This window comes from Anarrhichthys ocellatus, unplaced genomic scaffold (genome assembly GCF_004355925.1).
Source record: "Anarrhichthys ocellatus isolate YVR2014 unplaced genomic scaffold, GSC_Weel_1.0 scaffold6, whole genome shotgun sequence".
In the NCBI taxonomy this organism is placed as follows: Eukaryota; Metazoa; Chordata; class Actinopteri; order Perciformes; family Anarhichadidae; genus Anarrhichthys; species Anarrhichthys ocellatus.
In genome coordinates this window covers 13,088,133-13,109,578 of record NW_022280036.1, presented here as the reverse complement: position 1 = coordinate 13,109,578, position 21,446 = coordinate 13,088,133, and the positions used below count along the sequence as shown (strand labels likewise).

Sequence of the window (21,446 nt, the reverse complement as noted above, 5' to 3'; positions counted from 1 at the left end):
ATATATATATATATATATATATATATATATATATATATATATATATAAATAAAACGTGTATAAATAGAATGGCATGGCAGATTTGAAATCAATGTTACACGTTTCATCACATCAAATCTCAAGGTACAATTTCTTCATGTATTCAGGGAGAAAAACACAGACACACACAGGTGTCTGAGAAAGGGCCTTTCTCAAAAACAAAGATAAAAAAAGAAGAGGGCCATCGCCAAAAAAAACAAAAATAAACCACGACACACACACACACACACACTCACAAAAACCTGGAGACAATTTACATCTCGTCCCGTAGATCTACCAGGTAGGCATCGTGTCTGGGAACCAGACGCGACCCAAATTCTTTGACACCTTCCAGTGGATATCATCGAGCCCAGAGCGGTGATCTGGAACCAGTACCTCCTCCATGATGGATAGCTGTGTCAGTCTGTCGCCACACAGAAGACGCTCCAGGACACTTCGCACTCTCCCAAACCGATGGCTGCGTGCAGCGCCGGGTGACGCGGATCAGCTCCTCATCCAGCGGCCGTAGCCCGTTGGCACACACCACCAGCTCGATCAGACGCGGGCAGGTGAGCCCAACGCGACCCAGCACGTCTTTACTGACAGAGCGGCCGAAGTACAGATGCGTGACGGGAACTTAATCGCGAAAGAATGGGCCAAATTCACCCTCACAGTGGAAGAAGTAGCTACATGACCAGATTAAATTTAGGAGAGTGGCGCACCATGGCGTCCCAGCTGCTCTTCTTGATGGTGTGGAACTGTTGGCCAGGATTCTTTCCGAACCACGTCGAGGTGAAGGTGCTTCTCGGAGGAGAGAGAACTGAGAAACTCATCACTCAGCAAATGGTATTTGAGCGCTAGTTCTCTCAGGCCGTGGCACTGATTAGCCACACCAAGGATGCCTGGGATAAGAAGAAAAACTAATTAGGAGACTATAGATCTACACAACCTAATTAAGGCTCAGCAATGTCGGCCGACACTGTTCTATCTTCCAAAGCTGTTAGAATTATCTTCCAAGTCATTTTTTGCTCTCTTTGTAAATTGCTGATAAATGTGCTTTTCTATTTATTTTACTTCGACCATTCCTTCTCAAATTTGGCGTCCTGCTGCTGAAAACATTGCTGGTGTTCCAGAGATGTACGAGATGTACGAAAGTCACAACGTCAGCTATAATTGACCTTGATCAGTCAAATTCTTAACGATAATTAGTCAATCATTTATCCTTCACCTCCCTAATAGCCACCATTCCTTCCATTTGTCACCTACATGTGAAAGAAAAGGGCAACTGCTCATTTCCAGCAGTTTGAGGGTGTCACTGTTATTGGCCACCAGGAATTTGAGGGAGGGGTATTTTTCAGGTATGTCATCAATCTTCAGGGAGGACAAGGATTTGGAGTTGACAAAGAGCACTGTCAGCGCTGAGAGGAAGTGAGACTATTGAACAGAGCGAAAGAGAAAAATATTTAGTCATCCCCACATCATAGCTCTAAGTGCTAGTTTTATTTACCAAGACATCAATCAATTTGACATGCAGGCATAGCAACCAACTACCATCTAGTTCAGTTATATATTTGCTTTGCTGCCCTCTGCAGTTTGCAAACATGTCTGCCATCATATCACCCTTGTCTGGATGTGTGTGCATCATTGTGCATGTGCTTGTAAAACACAAGATACAAACACAACAGAAATCCATTCATCACAACGTTCTTCCAAAGCACCATTTGTGATCCACAACTCCACAGGTTACCTTGAGATGTAGATGCATGAATTAAAAAAACAAACCACCTGCCGCACCACTTTGTTTATGATTTATCTTTCAAGATAAAGAGAAGAAAAGAAAATAGGGCAAGTGTGATTTTTGAAAGATGCTTACCAAGACATAAATAAAATCAGAATAAATTTGCAGAACCTATTTTATCAAAAGGCACATTTTCAGCTGCATGTCTTTGTACTTTGGGAGGAATCCAGAGAAAACCCACGCTGACACGTGAAACTGCAAACTCCAAGGGCCGCTCATGCTGTGAGGCAATAGTAACCACAGTGCAGCCATGACAAGAATTGTATTAACATTTATTCTGCACAGCACAGGGTGATGGTGCCTTCCTATTGTACCCTATACCTCCCAGTCACACTTTGGGTTACTCCTATTAGAAAGAAATTAAAGGTCCAACACAGACATCTACACTGCTCTTCTTTTCATCATTTAAACTCATTAAAACTAAACACAATTTCCTTCTCCTGATGAGTGATGGGTACAATGTGTGATACAAACAGGGAGCTGCTCATGAAAAGGACTGCTGTACAGAAGTGATCAATAAGTCTACAGGATACAACATGCAAGGTTGTTTAATTTGTCGTCTTTTTTTCTTCTCTCTCTCTCGCTCTCTCTCGCTCTCTCTCGCTCTCTTTTCCAGGAAACAGAGCCACACGGGACACTGACCAACCGACCAAATGTTGACACAGCCGTGCCATTTATTTTTCATTTCAATGTCTACTCAGTAGTGTTCTCTGTGCTCTTACAGAATATAATGAAACTGAATAATAAGGCTTTAATTATTCCCTTATACCATCATGTGAATGTTTAAATGTAAATATGTTTATATTTGTATTTTTCCCACCACAATGAACCTCTTTGGCTGGTCCAGTGATGTAAAACACAGTCTAAGAGACAGAGCAGTGTAAACATACAGCTGTTTAGAGACGTCACAGAAATGCCCCATGTGCCACTTGTTCAAATATTGTAGCATTACGACACGCAGCAATGGGTTGCTGGTCAGAATCAAATCTGGGTCGTGGCCAAAGAACTCAACCTACAAGCCTTTCATAATTTACTGTTTAAAAGGAAGTTTAGTGGACCTCACTGGGCAGTGATCTGTCTCCATCTCCTCCGACATGCTGCTGTTGCTGCACTGGTTTTGGCTGGTCCTTGTGCTTTATCTGACAAACCCCGGAGAGGTGGAAGCTCAGTTTCCACGTCCCTGTACAACACCAGAGGCTAGAAAAGACCGTACGTGTTGCCCCCTCTTCAATGGCTCTATTTGTGGCTCTAGTTTAGGGAGAGGAGTCTGTGTAAAACTTCCTCAAATACACCCGTCAAGACCAGTGGACTACAGGGTAGGATGGCATCGCTACTTCTTTAATTCAGCTTGTATGTGCTTGGGAAACTATGATGGCTTTGATTGTAGTCAGTGCCTCCCAGGCTTTAGAGGACCCCAGTGTGAGGAACCGCACGTTATAGAGAGGAAAGAGATAACCGATATGACTGATTCTGAGAGGGAGACCTTCTTGTCGAGCCTGCACCAGGCGAAACAGAGCCACAGCAGCCGGTATATGATCCTTAGCAGCAATGACACAACAGTGGAGGGTAACTATGAGTTTCACAACTCAACTGTCTATGATGTGTACGTATGGATGCACGACTACGCAGCTAAGACAATTCCGGTTCAGGACATTCATTCTGCACACCAGGGCCCTGCGTTTGTCTTCTGGCACAGATTGTTTTTACTTTTTATTGAAAGAGAGATCAGGGAGCTCACTGGGAATCAAGATTTCTACATTCCATACTGGGACTGGACCAGAACCGACCACTGCAACATCTGCACCAACAAGTACCTCGGGGCAGTTGGCAAATATGGTCGTATACACAATGCTTCCCTCTTCTCAAACTGGACGGTGAGATATCGTTTTTGTTCCTTTCCTGTGCTTTTTCTTCTTCTGACTTGTATCACGTATTCCTCTTTCTTTTCTCCACAGATCACATGTCTCTTTCGTAGAGATGCTAGTATAATCTGCGACCCCTCTAATGAGAATGATCCTAAGTATCTAATCCGCAACCCTGGAAGAGATACAAGGTACAAAACACTGCCAACCACCAAGGATGTTGAAGACACTCTGGCAATACCAGATTATGACACCCCTCCATATGACAAAACATCTAACAACAGCTTCAGGAACACGCTAGAAGGTATAATTCATATGTTATATTTCTTATTGGTGACTTTTACATCAAATCTCTGACACAACAATTTCAACTACACATAATTTGTGCAAGTTAGAATTCTGTGAGGAAACTCAAAATGCAATACTTTGTCCTCCCAGGTTATAAGAGTCCCGATGATCCCCGGCACTCGAAAACTTCTATGCACAAATTGGCGCACCACTACTTGCTCGGCACCGTGACTCAGGAGTTTACCGCAGCTAATGACCCCTTATCTTTGGTGCTTCACAGCTTTCTTGACAAGTAGGTGTTGCATTTCTTGGTTAAATGCTCAATTAAAGGTAAGTTCACCTTTTTTAAAAGTCTATTTGAAACCAGTACTGACATGCGTGTGTGGGCATTAAAAGGGATATTGGCAGTGGTGGAATTTAGCTAAGTACATTTACTCAAGTACTGTATTTGAGTACAGATTTGAGGTACTTCTACCTACTTGAGTATCTCCATTTTATGCAGCTTTATACTTTTACTACATCTCAGAGACAATGTTGTACTTTTCACTCCACGACACTTTTGATACCCTTCTTGTGCAGTGAAATCCATGTATCTCGAGACTTTGAATGTTTGTGATAAACTGAAGGTTCCTTTATGTTTTGAGAAAATTCTCCTCCTGAAGCTAAAGAACTTCTTGGATCATCTAGAAAATGCATCATCACAAAGCTGAAAACAGGGTTTTTCTGAGCTCATGAAAACTCAGTGGTTGGCCGTCAGGGCCAGCTAAGCCTTCTCTGCTGGCCTAAACAGAATCACAAAGTTATAGCTATTTTATAATTTAATAATATTTCATAAATACACTACATGTATTGTAATTTTATTTCCCATTAGCTTATTTTCTCATTGCACAGCTCCTGTCTTCCTCTGTTGCTCTGCTTCCAGCACAGCTTGTTTTAAGGAGAGCTTTTATCCAATCAGATTCAGCCCCTATGTCTCTGTGTAAGGAGAGAGGCCCGGTGCCCGCTAGAGAGCCTTTGCAGTCTAAGTGAATGGGGACGATATTGTTGATTGTCATAGTCTTCAACCACTCAGATCTTTAGTTTGACATGTTGGGTGTATTCTTTGATGTGCCAGTGGTACCCAGGTAGCCTGCTAAGTACGTCTGCATTAACGTGTGCCGTGATTGGTCAGTGGGCCAGCGTGACTTTTGTCAAACAGAAAGCTAGCTGGCAGATCTTAGTATTTAGTAAGAGTTCAGGTTGAAACATATGTAAGAGAATTTATGACATTTTTAGCGTTTTGCTTGGTGTAGATTTTTTATTTTTTTTACCTAGCTGTTTAAATGGTTTAATACGAATACGTGTATTATTACACCAATAGAAACAAATAACCATAGCTGTGGCTCATAATTAGGTTATTAGGAGATGGCTCAAGTGTAGTAGGACAGCACAGAAGGCCCAAGTATAAAATGCACGGCCCGCCACTGTGAAAAGTTGACTTTTATGAGGTACGTGGTTCTCACAGGACAGCGACTTGTAGAGGAGTATTTTCACATTGTGGTGTTTGTACTTTTACTTAAGTTGAAGATCTAAAAACATCTTCCGGCAGAGTTGATTGACTGCTGTAATTGTTTCTTTATTCCTTAATGGCCACAAAATATCCCACGAAAGAAGTGACGGGGGACAAAATCATTGCTCAGTGTAAAAATGCATTACAAAGTTCTGCTGAAGGTTACATGAGTCTGTGTCAGACAAATTGTGTGGGTATCTTCCAGAGTAAGGTGTCTTAGTATGAATTCCCTCTTCCTTTTTTTTGGGTTTCCACATTGTTCTGTGCTCAACATCACGCTAAGTTTAGTTCAATACTTTCAGTTTTTTTTAATGAGAATGATTAATGAAGGATTGTGACATTACGCTCTGTGTTGTGTGAATTGTTATCAGGATTTTCGAGGATTGGTTTAAGGACCACCCTAATGCTACCTACCCCGACAGTGATGAAGTAACTCCAGCCCAGAGAGCGAAGGCCTTCATGGCCCCCTTCTTCCCTCTACGCACCAACGACTACTTCTGGAACAAGCCCATCCAAGACCTGGGTTACAGTTACAGGGAACACAGCCTCCCTCACTCTGGAGCTGGGAGCAGACCAGCAAGATAAGGAGAAGAGACAGCACAGAGTCCACTCTAAACGTGGAAGAACACCTTTAGATTCAAAGGGATGAAAACAATCTAATTTTCTGAGAAATTTGAGTCAGTGTGCACTTGTTATTGATTTGGACAATGTAATTGTGTATCACGGTATAGTGATATATCATTTATTCACAATATGTTTCCATTGAAAGATGATAAATTACAGTATTCAATCATCGCCCAGCACTAGTATGGGCCACCAACCAAAGACGGATATTTTATATCAGCACAGCTTCAGATTTAGACAGGTGTGGTGTTGTATAATGGAGGGTTGCAATTACGACTTATTTCACTATTAATTAATTCATGAATTTGTTTTATTGATTATTTAGTTAATTGTCCAGAAATTACACTCAGTTGGCAGTTTTATTTAAACTGATGCTCTGAGGGTTGTGATTAATGATGCTACATAATAAAATATAAAAGTTTATTATAAAAAACAGAGCATGTACATTGGATAAATGAATTGTATCTCACTGCTGACAATACAGCTCTTTTCCATGGGAAACATCGAGATGACTGCATTTTCACAAGGCATAAATGAAATCAGAATAAATTAGCAGAACCTATTTTATCAAAACGTACCTTCTCTATCAAACATGACGTGAGAATGGCTAAGAGCACAATGAAAAATTATGGAACAATCAAAGTATTTTTCATTCATAAAGCTTGTACTGCTGTTAATAAATTTGACTAAGAGAACATTAATAGAACCCATTTCATTGTGTGTCCTTGTCATTTCTTAAAGTTTAAGTCTAACGTGTGTGTGGATTTCAGTCTTTCCAACCTACTCTTGTATTCACTTATTCAGACAGTTGCTTGAATATCAAAGATATGTTTTTCAGTTCATCAGCTGTGGTTGATGATGCTCAGTGGGAAATCATTATGATCGTAAGGCCGCACAGATGATTTTAAATCCCATGGTAGAGGAGATCATATTTGGGAATATTTCGAGGATCTATGGGACTCTGGACAATCATCTTCCCACGCATGGCCCCTCGGTATATGACCTCAATCAGATCCTTGAAATCCTGTTTGGTCTTGAAGCTGCCAACAAACTTGGTGTGATCTGGAGAGCTGAGAGAGAAAATAAGGTCAATCAGACTCTTTTGTTATTGCAGTGTGTGCATCTGTTGTAGTTGTGGTAAATGTGCAAAACCAGCTGCTCAGGAGCTCTGGGGTGTGGACTGTTGGATAGAGGGAAATGTGATGGCCGTTTAACACTACAGAAAATGAAACTACAACTTTTTCGATAATAAATGAACTGTTCAGCTGTCTTTTTTTTGTATATAAATTTAATATTTGAGGGTTTTGGACTGTTTATGGGGCAAACCAATACATTTGAAGATGTCAACGGGCTCTGCAAATTGTGATGATCTAACATTTTATATACGATTACTAGATTGAAAAATAATTCATTGATGATGAAATCATCCATTTCAGCTCGATTGCTAAACTAAACGAGGAGACTCGTACGTATAACATTGTACGCAAACATACACCAGACAACGTTCAGCACCGGTAACCTCCGGTCACTCACCCATAATCCACTTTCATGTGTTGTCCGTTGAAAAAGAAAACAGTGGAGGGGATGTAACTGATGTCGAAGTATCTTGTGTAGATGGGAGCTTTATCCACATCAACGATGTAGATGGACGCCATGTTGCTCAAGTCATGGGCAGTTTTTGACAGCTAGGGTAGACAGAAATGGACACATTTGAAAAGCCAAACAGTCGTGTGGCACTATCATTGAGCAGCCGTTTGATTGTTTGCATTCATGATCCTACTTACAATCTCATCGAGCTGGAGACAAACAGAGTCTTCGTCTCTCCCAAACCGCAAAACCACGACTTTTTCTGCTACGCTTTTGATGACTTCATCTATGTCTTTTTTGCACGCTAATTTTGGCAAAAACAAACTCATTTTCGAGGCTACAAAAGTTAGCTTCCCTTGTTGTGCTAACAGGCGGAAGCTACGTCATAAATGCTGTACCACGCTGTGGAAAATAATCCGTCTGGAAACAATATGAAATTATCAGTCGTGTAAAAATGGTTGTTGTAATTTATATCGACCTGTCACAAAGAATTACAGTAGCAGTAGTGAGTAGAAATATATTTGTGTTGACCAAAATCTCGTGTCATCGTCAGCCAACGTTAAATAAACATGTAGAACCAGACAATCTGTAGCATGCAACGTAGTGGCGTTTCACTACGACACTTTATAGTGTGACACCGTTTGAACAACGTGACCTTCTCTTACATTTTTGTACAAGCATGGACGTCGCGACAAGTGGAAGAAGCAATATCTAAGACACAAGATGCAGATGTTACAATTCCATGACGGTGGGAAACGGAGAGAACCGCTTTGATGACACTTTTTGTTCCGTTTAAATTCATAAAGACAAAGTGACAGTCCACCAGTGACTGTCTGTATTTCCTCTTTGTAGTACTTCAGTACTTTCACTGCAGTTTAATATATTTTATCGCGATGTTACGGCTCTTTACGAACCAGGGTTTTTATGAACTCTGGAGAGGCGGTCTCTTTTTGGCATCCCTTGTTACCAAGAGGCAAGTCGGAGCTTCTCTCGTAGTCAGCAGCACCGGTCGTCACCGGCCACACATTTCTGCTGGTCTCTTCAGTACTGGCATCCCAGTGTGGAAAGATGCCCTCCAGCCCAAAACAGACAACCCCAAGGAAGTACAGACACTAGATCTGGACAAATGGAAATCTGTAATGAGAGCCCAAGCGGCAATAGAAGAGAGACGGCAAAGCGATGAGGATGAGGAAGCAAGTGATGAGGATGAAAACCTCAAAGAATCAGGTGGTGATGTAAAGGGCGGTTCTTCACTGGAGGCCACTCGCGATCTGGTTGCAATGTGGCAGCAAGCTGGGAAGCTTGTACCTCAAGAGATGACCGACGACGAGGTTCAGACGCTGGCAGAGCTCACCACCAAGTCCTCCAGGAAGAAGTACCTGAAGTACCTGGCCATCAAGGAGGGCCACAAACGGGCCCGTAAGGAGAAGCAGCAGCAGAGGAAGACGGAGAAGGAAGCCTCAATGGAGCAGAGAAGAGGACTGGACAGCGACGCAGAGGAAGAGAGAGGACCTGAACTTAGAAGCACGTTGATCCTCCAGTTCTGGGGGCGCTCCCTGGACAAGCACCTGGCCTGGAGGAGCGCCCAGGCTATGATGTTCGGTCAGCCACTGGTGTTTGACATGAGCTATGATTCAAACATGGCCAGGCGGGAGTTGGAGAACACAGTGTCCCAGCTGATGGAGGTGGAAGGGTGGAATCGGCGCGCCACTGAGCCTTACCACCTCCACTTCTGCAACCTGCAGGCGGACGGAGCCTACAAGAAGGAGCTGGTCAAACGATATGGCGCAGAGGCCTGGGACCGCCTGTTGGTCACCAGCACTGACCGACAGCACGTGGATCGGTTCCCCCGGGAGCGGCTCGTGTACCTCACTGCAGACTCCCCCAACGTTCTCCGCACGTACGACCACTCCAAGGTCTACATCATTGGAGCTCTGGTGGACCGGTCGATCCAGTCAGGCCTGTCGTTGGCCAATGCCAAGCGTCTGAATCTGGCCACGGCCCGTTTACCGCTGGATGAGTTCCTCCACTGGGAGATGGGAGCCAAAAATCTGACTCTGGACCAGATGATCCGCATCATGCTCACGCTCAAGGAGACGGGGAAATGGGAGGAGGCGCTGAAGTTCGTGCCTAAGAGGAAGTATGACAGCTTCCACCAACAGCAGACACCGAGAGAGATCGGCAACAACAGAGGCAGGGGAGTCACAAATCACGGACCAGGACGGGATGGTGACAGGCCGCTTAGATCTGGAGAAAGAAACAGTGAGAGGACATTTAAAAATGAGGGCCAGAGTCTTCCCAGAGCCCCTAAAGAGTCTGGGTTCAGTGGTAGAGGCAAAATGGCTGGACTGCCCGGTGACAGAGAAAACAAACCAGCTGCAACCAGAGTACGGACATCATTTAAGAGCAACATAGAGGGAAGAAAAGGTGCAGGCAAAGGCAATATGTGGTGGGATAATGAGTAGAGTCAACACAAATTGTAACATGGGATAATAAGGACATGTCTGTTTACAAGTGGTGTCTGAGGAAAATGTCAAAACCTGAGACAAGCGGTGATTAAAGTGTTGTCATACGGTAGTCACTGGTGCTTACCGACTGCTTTATTTTGAGGTCCAATGCAGGGTTACAAACAAGAAAAGAACAAGACATCTTAAAAAAGGTAGAAACTCTTTTGGTCTTTATTTTGGTCTGACATGGAAAACAAAAGGTGTATAAATATTTTTATGGTGCATTTTCACTGTAAATTACGCCGTCATCAATTCACACTTTTCCATACAGATGAAATAAACCGAAACATTTATGCAGCTTGGTTTTAAACAAAAAAGTATTGAAAACAACTTTTGAAATAGAAATTACAAAAAAAAAAAACACCCAAAATGAATGACATGATTTAATGAAAACGAATCAAATGTTATTGGAATTTGTATTTTCAAAAAAATGCGTCACCACAAAAATTAAACTCTTTGCAAGTAACTGGATGTTTGTGTACACTATAAGTATTGTAGTACCGAGAAACCACTTCCAAGATATTGAACGTACGCTTTCGCAGCATGCGTTAGACAAAATATACCAATAAATGTTTTTTATAAATATGATAGCACCATCATACTGAGAAATCTGGGCGACAGCTGCAGTACAACAGCGTCGTGACTGTTCAATTACCTTATCAGTTTGTTAACTTCTTGGAGGGACGGGCTGCCCCCTAGTCTAATGTTCAAGTATGAATAAGCAGACAGCATAACTGTCTGTCCACCATGTAATACTGACTCAGTATTTTGACCTCACATCCCAGCAATAAATAACCCTTTCCATAGTTTAAACCAGGCTGCAACGGCTCTGAAATGCATTCTGTTTCCATCACTTTCACATCACCATCCCTGAACAAACAACTCCATTTTCTTATTAGCTTTTTTTTTTTTTTCAAGTTAAAGAGCAAAATAAACAGCAGGTTGATTCAATTTAAAAACATCTGAAATTGTGAAAATCCAACAATCAACTCTTAGGACTCTTACGGATACAAAAGATGTCTGCTGGAGCAGCTAACTTTTGGTGCCGACCGAAGAAGTCACGTAACACACAACAGCAATGATCTCCAGAGTCATTTGAATTAACCTCCGATGCCGCACCAGTGTCAGATTGGTGCGTTTCGCTGCCCTTTGACCCCCTACAGCACCAGGATGTCTCCAGTGCAGCGCTCGCAGCAGTTAAAAGTAATGTTTTCGTAGCGGGTATATGGGTGAAACCTGCCGATGCTCTTCTTACTGCCGAGAAAGCTTGAGGGGGCGGAGTCACTGAGCGGAGGGTCTGCCTTGTTTTCCGAACAGGAAATCGGATCTAAAATCTTCAGCACCTAGGACACAACACAGATAAAAACATTTGTGAAGCTCTGGATTTTATGACAAATGTTCAAAAATGGTCAGATTTCCACAAAGGGTATGGAGCACGTACCTTCTCGGCCATCTTCTCAGCCGGAGTGCTGCAGAGCAGCTCAGGCGTTGCAGTGCTGCTCTTCACCACGCTGCTGCTGGTGGTGTTTCCCAACAGGTGGGAGTTGATGGCGTCTGCTAGCTTGTGATTGGCTGCTGCCAGCTCTCCTGTGCTAAGGGGCTGTGCACTGGGGTAGTACGTCTTCTGTCTGCCCCACTGCAGAGAAACCAGGAGCTGCTCCAGAGATCTGACGACAGAAAAAAATAAACATACAAACTTAAGTATCAGTAGCTCAGCTGTGAGCCTTGAACCATATGTGCTCAAGCTTCTTTATGTTTGACTCAGCTAAGATATAAAGTTCACACAGCTATCTCTATAGCTCATTTATGGTAATGCAGTGGGATAAGTTCTCGCAGCAGGATCTGCGCAGATTCTTGGAAAGCTCCTCCAAAAAGCCGACACTTTTTCTATTGATTTGCTCTAAATGGTCAATTCCTTAATGCAGGCGTCTCTAAGTGAACTAGAATGTTGTTAAGGGTCTACGTCTCGTCATATCTAATATTAAATGCAACTTTGTGGAATTTTTCGAATAACTTATTTTTTAATTCAGTAAAACGAAATAATTTCATGCGACAAATGTTTCAAAATAAAAGTATATCTTACATTGATAAAAAAATTAAAAAACCTACCCATGTACTGTCTGCAATCGTGTGAATGCAAATGAATACTAAGGAGCTGATAGAATAAGAATGACTGAAATCCTGAATGTTTACTTTACGAAGCTTAACAAGTGATAAGAGGCGCAAATATATTTCATTCCACATTAACATCAAATTGTTGGTCAAGTGTTCTTACTACAAAGCTGTGCCAGTGTGAGTCTATTTGTTTGAGCAAGTAGAGCTACGTCTTGTATGTATTTTACACATTTTTTTTTTTTTAAACAAATACACCATACAGTGGGCATCAAGAGGAAAATGCTTACTTTCTTAAAATATAACAAAAGGCAATGCCATTAAGTGGAGCAACAGCTTTCTTATTTATCTGGGGCAGCATTTCCCTGCAGTTCGTCCTGGCATGTTGAACTTAACAGAGTTTGTGTCTTCATCGGGATTTTTAAATTGCAAGCTAGTATAATGAATCATTCCCTTAATTTAGTAATTATGAATACACTGTATGTTACCTGTGAGTGAGCACCATGTGACTGGAGAACTCTTCTCTCTCCAACAGCAGGTCTTGAATTGCTCCCTGTGCCTCTCTGGTCTGTCTCTGCAGAGCAGCTCTGGCATTCGTCAACTCCTCTGCCATGACTCTGGATAGTCAACATTGATGCAAGTGTTTATTCAGCATGACAATGTTAAATGTCACTTCTTATTGTTCATAGAAGAATAATCATATTATTAATAATTGTAATTTAATCTTATTTTTGTTTGTCCTCCTCATACAATGTTAAAATGTCCCTGACATATGCTTGCAGGCTGATAGGAACATTTTCTTATTTGTCATTTTTTTAATTTCATTTACTATATTTCAAACCTGCTGGCCAGGAACTTGCTCCTCCAGACGTCACACTGGATACTCCTTCGCTCCAGCTGCTCCGCAGTGTGTGCCAGACTCCGGCCAAGAGCCTCGTTCTCCAGAATCAGATGGTTCTTCTCCCGCGACAGACGCTCAAAGTGGTACTGAAGGTCATCACCCACCGACGCCACCAGCAGCTTCTTTAGCTCGCGGTTTACCTGGCAACACGGAAATAAACACCCAATTCTTTTCACAGCTGAAGAAATAATGTTTTCCTTTATATTCACTTGAAAGCACTTCATCGCTGAAGTCCACCATAAGAGAAATAAGGAGCATGATTATATCGTATTAACTATACGGAACTATGAACTCAAGACATTTTACATGAAACATTGAAATTCATTTCTTACCTCCGTCTGCACACGGAGCTGATTGGAAAGGCCTTCCTTATCCTGCAGCAGCCTGCGCTCAGAGTTCTCCAGCTTCTCCAGCTGTCCTCTCCAGTCCTCCACCAGAGGCAGCGGGGGAGAGCCCTGCCCCTCAGCCTGCTGCCCGGCCTCCCCTTTGCCCTCAGCGGGCCCTGTACGGGTGCGCCGGCTAATAGCGGAGCGGGGGATGATGATCCTCACAGCTTCCACCTCCGTGCAGGCCTCTCGACTCAACTTGCCCAGGTAGAGCACCCCGGGAGGCTGGGGAGCAGGCCGCATAGATTTGGGGCTACGTTTAGGGCTAGCCACCTTCAGGAGGGGAACTGTAGACGGACCCGGTGGCGGCGCATCTGTATTGACCTCCAGAATGGCACTGGGTGGTTTTTCAGTTTCCATGCCATCGCCAGCTCCTCGGACAGGCACACGGGCAGAGCCTGGGCGAAATAAACAAAGCCAAGTTTACACTTTGCACTGAAAAAAAACGTGTCCTGACTGAGACAATAACAAAGAGGATTGCTCTTAATGCAGGTGTGAATATTCCCATAAACGCCCTGTTGTATTGCACATGCAACAGTTAATTGGCCAATGGCAAACAAAGACTCCAAGGTGTCAAATAGACACCACGGTGTAGCCACTAACCCTCTCTAGCAGCATGTAGCGCTGGGTATTGAACCTCAATACATTTTAGGGTACTTAACTAAATGTGTCTGTTGTGTCAAGTACTAGAAGGTTACACCATAATTTCCAGAACATCGTCTTTTATTGTGCAAGCTGGATGAGCAGAAACTAGTTCCAACAAAACAAACCAATCCTCAACGTTACCTCTCACATCAGCAGTCATGGTGGAGGTGGTGTTAGCCGAGAAGGAAGTCTGTAGTTCAGGTGAAACCCAGGTGACTCGTCGTCATCTATGGCAGTTGACAGAAGAGAGAGTGATTTGTTGTTAAAATCTGTAGAGCAAAGAGGGCCGCTGGTCAAAGGTCACGCTGAACAGCTGAGGTACTGATAACGGTAGCTAATTTAGCGCGTAAGCTAACTTGTTAGCTTAGCTGTTAGCCGACCAGCTTTAACGGGAATTTAACAATCCAAAGTTGAAGTAACGCTATCGTGATAGCTGCTTGCTACACAGAACGACACGTCCCAGTAGTAAGATCTGGGATCGGATTTGGGGATTCAGACAGATTGTTAGATAACATACCGGGTAACAATGGATTGAACCTCCTCGATTAATTCGTGTAAGCAGCAGCAAGCTGTTTATTTTGACACCGGACACAGTTGGCCTTTGAGGAGGAGGTAGTGATTTTCACCCTGGGTTTGGTGTTTCAGGCAACACTTCCGGTCAAGGAACGCCTCCTCGTTTGCAAACTAAAGCTCGTTTGCAAACTAAAACTAAAGCCGGATCATTACCCAAAGTCGTTGGTTCAACATTCACCCCGACAGTCTATAATATGGACATTTGGTTGAAGCGACAGCAGCGTCAGACAAGAAAACCTGACAGACTAAATCCAGGAAATTAAATTGAATAAATAAGCTGTCCGTCCTGTCCACTCAACACAAAACTGATCTCCAATCCGTCGCTGTGTTGCTTTACATGACTTCGTATCATTGATATATACAGCAACTAACTGTGAAACCGATTGAAGATCAGGTAAAGGGATGCTGCCCGAAGCTGGTGGTGTAACAGCTAAATATGTCCCGAAGTAAATAATGCGGAACCTTCATGCGTCGTCAATTAATGCTCTACGGACAAAAAATAGCGTTACAACAAACGGTGAAAAGTGTCGCTACAGTGCACTTTCTTCTTTAATCACCTCAGTAATTTCGGCGTTCATTCAATAAAAACGCTCGGATTAGTCATGCACAGGTAACTTGTCGTGTTTCAGTTTTTGATTCTCACATTATTATTTCGGAGGCGTTTTGGACAATAGTTATCATGGGAGTGCATGGACTCTGGAGGCTGCTGGAGAGTACAGGGAAACCCATCAACCCCGAGACTCTGGAGGGAAAGATCCTGGCCGTTGGTATCCTCTTGACTTGATTGTGATCTTTCTATATGTCTGTCATTGTTTGAGCAGGGTTCCATCACTGTATACCTTCACGTCTCTCTCTCTCATATGTATTGATGACTGTATTAACTGATTGTGTTAAGCCATAGCGTTAACCTTAGCCGGACACCTCCAGACATCAGCATATGGCTGAACCAGGCAGTGAAGGGTGTGAGGGACCGCGACGGCAACAGTGTCCAGAACGCCCACCTCCTCACCCTCTTCCACCGCCTCTGTAAGCTGCTCTTCTTCCGCATCAGGCCGATCTTCGTGTTTGATGGGGACGCACCGCTGCTGAAGAAACAGACTCTGGTACGTCCAACGAAAAAATGTCTTGTGTCGATCGTTTTTGGATATTTTTCTTCCAAAATGCACGCGATTCCCACGTATTCTGTCATTTGATCATACGCGGCTGTGGCTCTCCTGCAGGCTGTGAGGAGGCAGAGGAAAGAGGAGTTGACCCGGGAGTCCAAACAGACCAATGAGAAGCTTCTGAAGACATTCCTGAAGAGACAGGCTATCAAAGCTGCACTTGGGGACCGCAGGTCAGGGACAAGGGCAGTGTGCAAGTGGATGGATGGCCAAGAAATAAATGCCATGTTTCTCCTCTCTTTCTCTCCCTACACAATGAACTGTCTATTATCTTAGTAGAGACATTTCAATCTCCTTTGTCTGAAGTATTTATTGTTTCCCCTGTCACAGTAAGGATCCTCTACCCAGCCTCTCCACTGTGAGGAGAGATGAGGTTGACGACATTTATGTTCTACCAGCCCTGCCAGCTGCAGAGGAGAAGGACAAAAGCAGGTGTGGGACGGTTACTACTCGCTTGTCATTGTTGTAATTCAGTCGGAATATCTGTGCATGAAGAAGCACTCTGCAAAATGTTTTTTTTATACAGTTGTTTTGCCGATAATACTGGTACTTTAATCATTTTAATGTGTTTTATTTATTCAGTTCAGAGGAGGAGGAAGAGAAAGAGTTGGAGGAGACGGATGATGGTTATCACATGTATCAGGTAAAGTTATCACGTGCACGGGAGAGTAACATTGAATAGCACCACCACCAAAGATATAGCTTCAAATAGTTTATTAGAGCGATTATTGATGGTATTTTGGTTTTTAATAATGTTTAAATATTGCTCGGTTAATGTTGGATCCGGGTCTCGTCCTAGCTTTAGTACAATAAAGGTTTTTTGCTGAGTGAAGGCCTCTCTTTGGCCATCACATTGTCTCGATTGTTTCATAAAATGTGTCAGTACCTTCAGAAAGTATTTGGAGTCACATCCAAAAAATCCTCTCATTATTCCCATGTTCTTATGTTGGTCGGCTGCTCACTGTGTCTCAGGGAGAATTGTATGAAGACCCCAACTCAGTGGACATCAACTCAGAGGAGTTTGCCAGCCTGCCTCCTGAAATGAAACATGAGATACTCAAAGACATGAAAGAGTTTTCCAAAAGACGCCGGACCATGTACCACAAACCCCCAGAGGTACTGTTCATTCACACACACACACACACACACATGCACATACTCATCTCCTGCTCTTCAACACAGACTCCTCTTCACTTCCTCTTAGCGTTCAGGAGACTTCTCACAGTACCAGTTGGCCGGCCTGCTGCAGAGGAACCAGCTGAACCAGCGTCTGCATGGTGTGGAGAAAGAGATGAGCCAGCGGAGCGCCGGCAGCGCGCCACAGCTCTGCCAACAGGACGGGGACGAGCAGACTCGCAGCGTAGAGACACACCGGCTGGTCTCAGAGGACTATTCCCACTATATCCTTATTAAAGGTGAGGGAGGCTATGATGGTGTGTTTACTCAGCCAAAGGACAGGTTTTCAGTTTTTTTTTACAGGAAAAGTCTAAACTATCAGTTGTCCTGATTCTTGAACGCATCATCAAAAAGGAAGCGTTTCCAAAATAGTTACTGCTCATAACTGCATTATTACACAGTGCCACTTTGATATTTAGTAAAGCACACTAATTCAGTGTGATAGGTTACTCATCTCAACCGTATTTGGTGCCATATTTAAATCTATGGTTATCTTCATTGATAAGAGACTGTATCCTTTGTCATATTGGAAACACCACTCTGCTTTTCCTACGCAGGCTCCAAAAAGAGCGAGGCTGCCCCCGAGAGCCGACCGGCAGCGGCAGCCTGGTCCGGGATCTCCTTTGCAGGCGGCACCAGACGAGCACCAGACAGACCTGAGCCCCTGTGGCGTCCTGCTTGTGAGGAAAAGGCAGAAGTGGCGGGTCCCTCCTCAGAAGACTCCAAACCTTCTGTGTCAAAACCGAATCAGGGAGACACTTCACCACCCTCGCCTCGTACACTCAATGCGATCCGGGCTGCGATGAACGACAGCTCAGAGGAGGAGACGGTGGACCAGGAAAAGAAGGATGGTAGCGCGTCTCCTCGTACCCTGCTGGCAATCCAACGAGCTCTAGCCGAGGAAGACGACGACGACGACGATGACGGCGCTGCTGAACACAGGACTCTAATCAGCAGCTCACCCACCAAAATACGGGCCAATATTCCCCGTCCTGTGCCACAAGTGGTCGTCAGCAGCTCGGAGGAAGAGGGAGAACCTGATGGTGTGAACTCTATGCCTCATGAAAAATCAGATTTTAAGGGGAACCAAAGTTTACACGTGAAAGATGTTTTGTTCGCTGGGAGTTCTGAAGGTGAGACGGAGGCCATGATTGGTCAGAGAAATGAAGCTCTTCGCTTTGCGGCGCTGCAGAAACCTCACGAGAGAGAGATGGAGTCAGAAAAGGAGACAAAGAGAAGACAGTTGACAGAGGACGTAAGGCTGGGAAGTAGAGGACAGATGGAGAAAGAAGAAGAGCTGATCACAGAGTTAGGTGCAGCTGCTTTCAATCAAAACACATTACCCACCAATCTCTCTGCTCAGCTATGTGGGAAACCTCCCAGTGAAGAGACTAAAATGCATCCTGCGCCATTAAAGCAGAGGAGTAACGAGGTGATTGAAGCTCTGGAGGAGAGGACCGGAGAAGATATGAAGTCGGAGGGCAGCGAGGAGAGCGAGTCAGAAGGTACAGTAATAGTCGGGTGAAAGATCACACTCATTCATAACTTCTTAAACCTGCTGACAATAACAAAAAGTGCTTCTTTTATGTTTTCCCAGAGAGCTTCGTCGAGGTGTCGGACAAAGAATTTAAAGAGGAGAGTGCAGAGGATACACTTGTGATGGTTGGAAAGAAAGGATCTCCAGGTGAGGGCCGTAAAGATGAGACCAAGCAGGAAGAAAAACCAGAGGAAGGCTTGAAAAAGCTTCCCGGCAGTCCAGCTGCTGATTCTTTAGAGGAGGAAGAAGAAGAAGACAAAAAGAGACAGACTGAGGAGACAGAGTTAAAGGATGGAATAGAGACGGAGTTCAGCACAACTCCAGCAATAAATGAATGGGAACACTTGGACATGGTGAGCATTCCTGTCAGGATGGTTTAGACAAACAAGATTTTAACTTCAATGCTAATAACTGTTTTTAATTTATTAGATTTATTAAGAATGTAGCCTCAGGAGTTAAATGATCCATCTAACCTTTCACTTCACACTGCATCGCGCTGCAGCACGGCTAAGCAGAAATGCAGATGTTTTTTAAATGATGCGCTTTAGGCTGAGCTGTGTAGCAGTTTAATGTGTATAAGGCAGGGCTGATGCATTGTGTGTGTGTGTGTGTGTGTGTGTGTGTGTGTGTGTGTGTGTGTGTGTGTGTGTGTGTGTTGTGCCGCAGGATGAGCTGGAGGCTCTGGAGAGCTCTCTGCAGGTGGAGCAGAGCAGCCTGACGGAGCTGAAACAGCAGCAGGAGAGGATGGCGAACACCGTCACTGGGCAGATGCACCTGGAGAGCCAGGTGAACCGAAGACACAGTAAAATCACACACGGACACATTCAAAACCACACAGGCACTCCACCCGCACACCTAACCTTAAGAAATGTACGAGCCTCTATCGAAAAATCACTACTGTAAATCGTAAAAAATAAATATAATGCAAAATATAAATACACATGCATGAGATGAGACAACTTGGAGAAGACGCAAAGCCGGCCCGGAGGATTCATCTGCAGTCAGGATAACTTCCTAATCTTTGCTGTATGTTTATGTGTCTGTCAATTTAGGAGATTGGTGTCGTGTTTGTTTTGGGGGATTGGGGGGGGTGGGGTTTGAGAGTAATGACTATTTCCCTCTTTGATCCCAGGAGCTGCTGCGACTGTTTGGTGTGCCGTTCCTGGTGGCGCCGATGGAGGCCGAGGCTCAGTGTGCAGCACTCGACCGCACCGACCACACACACGGGACCATCACGGACGACTCCGACGTGTGGCTGTTTGGAGGGAGACACGTCTACAGGAACTTCTTCAGCCAGAACAAATATGTTGAACACTACCAGTACAGTGACCTGCAGAACCAGCTGGGTCGGTGCTTCCTGTCATGTGTCCTTATCAAGTATTAAGACGTGTTTCATGATTCATCTCCTCTTGTCCGTTTTGTTTTTATTTGATTGTTGAATTGGTATTAGTTTCAATGTTTGAGTCTAAGAGATCACATGAGAGAGTAAATGCCCTCTCCATGTTGATTGAAGATGCAAAATACACAAACTAAATATATATATATTTTAGTCAGAAACTCATCAAACCTTGAGATGCATTATGCAAATTCATTAGGTTCAACTTTCAGTCAAAGCAGGTCACGCCTTAATATCCTGTTTAATGTAAAAACAAAACAAACCACAGACAAATATGACATTGGATTATTTTAATAATATAATATATACTGTAATATATCTTTTTATGACTTTTATGTGCAACAACAGATGGTGCTATTGTGCTGTTTAGTGGCCTGCTGAGATGAAAGGGCAAGGTGTTGAAATTGTGCTTGGATAACAAATGGCTGCGCTAATCCGCTGAGCTTATATTGCATTTATCAGAGACAGGTGCTTGTGTTGTGATGGACTGTCAGCACAAGCTTTTACTTCTCTTCCCCCATCTTCTTGTCCTTTTTTTATTCTCTGTCTCCAATCCAACCTCTGTCTGTGTCTCAGGTCTGGACAGGACTAAACTGATAAACCTGGCTTACCTGCTGGGAAGTGACTACACAGAAGGCGTGCCGGGGGTTGGATACGTGACCGGCATGGAGATACTGAATGAGTTCCCCGGGTCAGGCCTGGAGCCACTCACACAGTTCAGGTGTGTGTTTCAGGGTTTGAGTTAACCGGTCCAGGTTATTCAAAAGTTAGTGGATTTTTCTTAAAGTAGGTGTTAATAACGGTTCTTGGTCATATATTTCTTTCCCTCTTTTTCACAAATTTGAATCTTTCACACTTAATTCCTCTAGTCTCTCTCTATTGTGACTGTCAAAAACAGGCAAAATGAACTCATTGTTAAAGCCAATTTATTAATCATTTACTCTCCATTTAAAGTTTTATATAAGTGTTTATATCTGCCTGTGTGTTTTAACTGAACTAGATAAATAATGATAATAATAATTAGGTTGATTTGCCTGGTTATTGTTTGTTTCCTCTAGTGAATGGTGGTCAGAGGTTCAAGATAAAAAGCGGCTGGTGGCTGATCCTCGGGATACGAAGGTTAAGAAAAAATTAAGAGACGTGAAACTGTATCCTGGGTTCCCCAACCCTGCAGTTGCTCAGGCTTACCTGCAACCTGCCGTGGACCAGTCGGACAACTTCTTCAGCTGGGGACGCCCACAACTCGACATGATCAAAGAATATCCTTTCTATGTATTTGTGTGTGTGTGTGTGTGTGTGTGTGTGTGTGTGTGTGTGTGTGTGT

General features: G+C 43.7%; 5 protein-coding genes and 1 pseudogene across 6 annotated transcripts in view; 3 read left to right on the top strand and 3 right to left on the bottom strand.

Annotated features, from left to right (window-relative positions):
• Positions 1-260: 260 nt before the first annotated feature.
• Positions 261-2,912, bottom strand: LOC116382924 (F-box/LRR-repeat protein 3-like; annotated as a pseudogene).
• Positions 261-6,846, top strand: LOC116383187 (tyrosinase-like). The gene is made up of 5 exons (XM_031846824.1): positions 261-864; positions 2,433-3,690; positions 3,772-3,982; positions 4,117-4,258; positions 5,887-6,846. The coding sequence occupies exons 2-5, from the start codon at positions 2,911-2,913 to the stop codon at positions 6,098-6,100; spliced, it is 1,347 nt and encodes a 448-aa protein (XP_031702684.1). The 5' UTR covers positions 261-864; positions 2,433-2,910; the 3' UTR covers positions 6,101-6,846.
• On the bottom strand, positions 5,384-8,112 carry txnl4b (thioredoxin-like 4B). The gene is made up of 3 exons (XM_031846825.1): positions 7,924-8,112; positions 7,673-7,824; positions 5,384-7,209 (listed from the first exon to the last, which is right to left on the bottom strand). The coding sequence occupies exons 1-3, from the start codon at positions 8,053-8,055 to the stop codon at positions 7,044-7,046; spliced, it is 450 nt and encodes a 149-aa protein (XP_031702685.1). The 5' UTR covers positions 8,056-8,112; the 3' UTR covers positions 5,384-7,043.
• Positions 8,113-8,378: 266 nt separating this feature from the next.
• On the top strand, positions 8,379-11,299 carry trmt10c (tRNA methyltransferase 10C, mitochondrial RNase P subunit). The gene has a single exon (XM_031846527.1). It carries the CDS (start codon positions 8,620-8,622, stop codon positions 10,189-10,191), a length of 1,572 nt encoding a protein of 523 aa, XP_031702387.1. The 5' UTR covers positions 8,379-8,619; the 3' UTR covers positions 10,192-11,299.
• blzf1 (basic leucine zipper nuclear factor 1) lies at positions 10,382-15,285 on the bottom strand. Of its 2 annotated transcripts, none has more exons than XM_031846530.1 (7): positions 14,795-15,285; positions 14,419-14,546; positions 13,579-14,030; positions 13,187-13,386; positions 12,834-12,962; positions 11,675-11,900; positions 10,382-11,576 (listed from the first exon to the last, which is right to left on the bottom strand). In XM_031846530.1, the coding sequence occupies exons 2-7, from the start codon at positions 14,435-14,437 to the stop codon at positions 11,391-11,393; spliced, it is 1,212 nt and encodes a 403-aa protein (XP_031702390.1). In that variant the 5' UTR covers positions 14,438-14,546; positions 14,795-15,285; the 3' UTR covers positions 10,382-11,390. The 2 variants fall into 2 exon arrangements, with proteins under 2 accessions (XP_031702390.1, XP_031702388.1); XM_031846528.1 differs by having other exon boundaries at positions 14,419-14,504.
• Positions 14,823-21,446, top strand: part of ercc5 (excision repair cross-complementation group 5) — a 7,614-nt gene continuing 990 nt past the window's right edge. The window contains exons 1-13 of the mRNA XM_031846526.1: positions 14,823-15,617; positions 15,778-15,953; positions 16,071-16,186; positions 16,344-16,445; positions 16,596-16,656; positions 16,986-17,129; positions 17,218-17,428; positions 17,747-18,694; positions 18,787-19,079; positions 19,393-19,512; positions 19,859-20,072; positions 20,699-20,843; positions 21,181-21,381. Coding sequence (XP_031702386.1) covers positions 15,530-15,617; positions 15,778-15,953; positions 16,071-16,186; positions 16,344-16,445; positions 16,596-16,656; positions 16,986-17,129; positions 17,218-17,428; positions 17,747-18,694; positions 18,787-19,079; positions 19,393-19,512; positions 19,859-20,072; positions 20,699-20,843; positions 21,181-21,381 — 2,819 coding nt within the window. The 5' untranslated portion in view covers positions 14,823-15,529. The remainder of the gene's footprint in view (positions 15,618-15,777; positions 15,954-16,070; positions 16,187-16,343; positions 16,446-16,595; positions 16,657-16,985; positions 17,130-17,217; positions 17,429-17,746; positions 18,695-18,786; positions 19,080-19,392; positions 19,513-19,858; positions 20,073-20,698; positions 20,844-21,180; positions 21,382-21,446) is intronic.

Bases quoted from the DNA above. Each gene is read 5' to 3' on its own strand.
- trmt10c (XM_031846527.1), top strand. From the start codon at position 8,620: ATGTTACGGCTCTTTACGAACCAGGGTTTTTATGAACTCTGGAGAGGC.
- txnl4b (XM_031846825.1), bottom strand. From the start codon at position 8,055: ATGAGTTTGTTTTTGCCAAAATTAGCGTGCAAAAAAGACATAGATGAA. The intron at 7,825-7,923 runs GTAAGTAGGATC...TGTCTACCCTAG, and splicing joins GTCTCCAGCTCGATGAGATT to CTGTCAAAAACTGCCCATGA. The intron at 7,210-7,672 runs GTGAGTGACCGG...TTTCTCTCTCAG, and splicing joins CACATGAAAGTGGATTATGG to CTCTCCAGATCACACCAAGT.
- LOC116383187 (XM_031846824.1), top strand. From the start codon at position 2,911: ATGCTGCTGTTGCTGCACTGGTTTTGGCTGGTCCTTGTGCTTTATCTG. The intron at 3,691-3,771 runs GTGAGATATCGT...TTTTCTCCACAG, and splicing joins CCCTCTTCTCAAACTGGACG to ATCACATGTCTCTTTCGTAG. The intron at 4,259-5,886 runs GTAGGTGTTGCA...AATTGTTATCAG, and splicing joins CTTCACAGCTTTCTTGACAA to GATTTTCGAGGATTGGTTTA.
- blzf1 (XM_031846530.1), bottom strand. The intron at 12,963-13,186 runs GTTTGAAATATA...TTGACTATCCAG, and splicing joins AGCAAGTTCCTGGCCAGCAG to AGTCATGGCAGAGGAGTTGA. The intron at 11,577-11,674 runs GTACGTGCTCCA...GTTGTGTCCTAG, and splicing joins CTGAGAAGATGGCCGAGAAG to GTGCTGAAGATTTTAGATCC.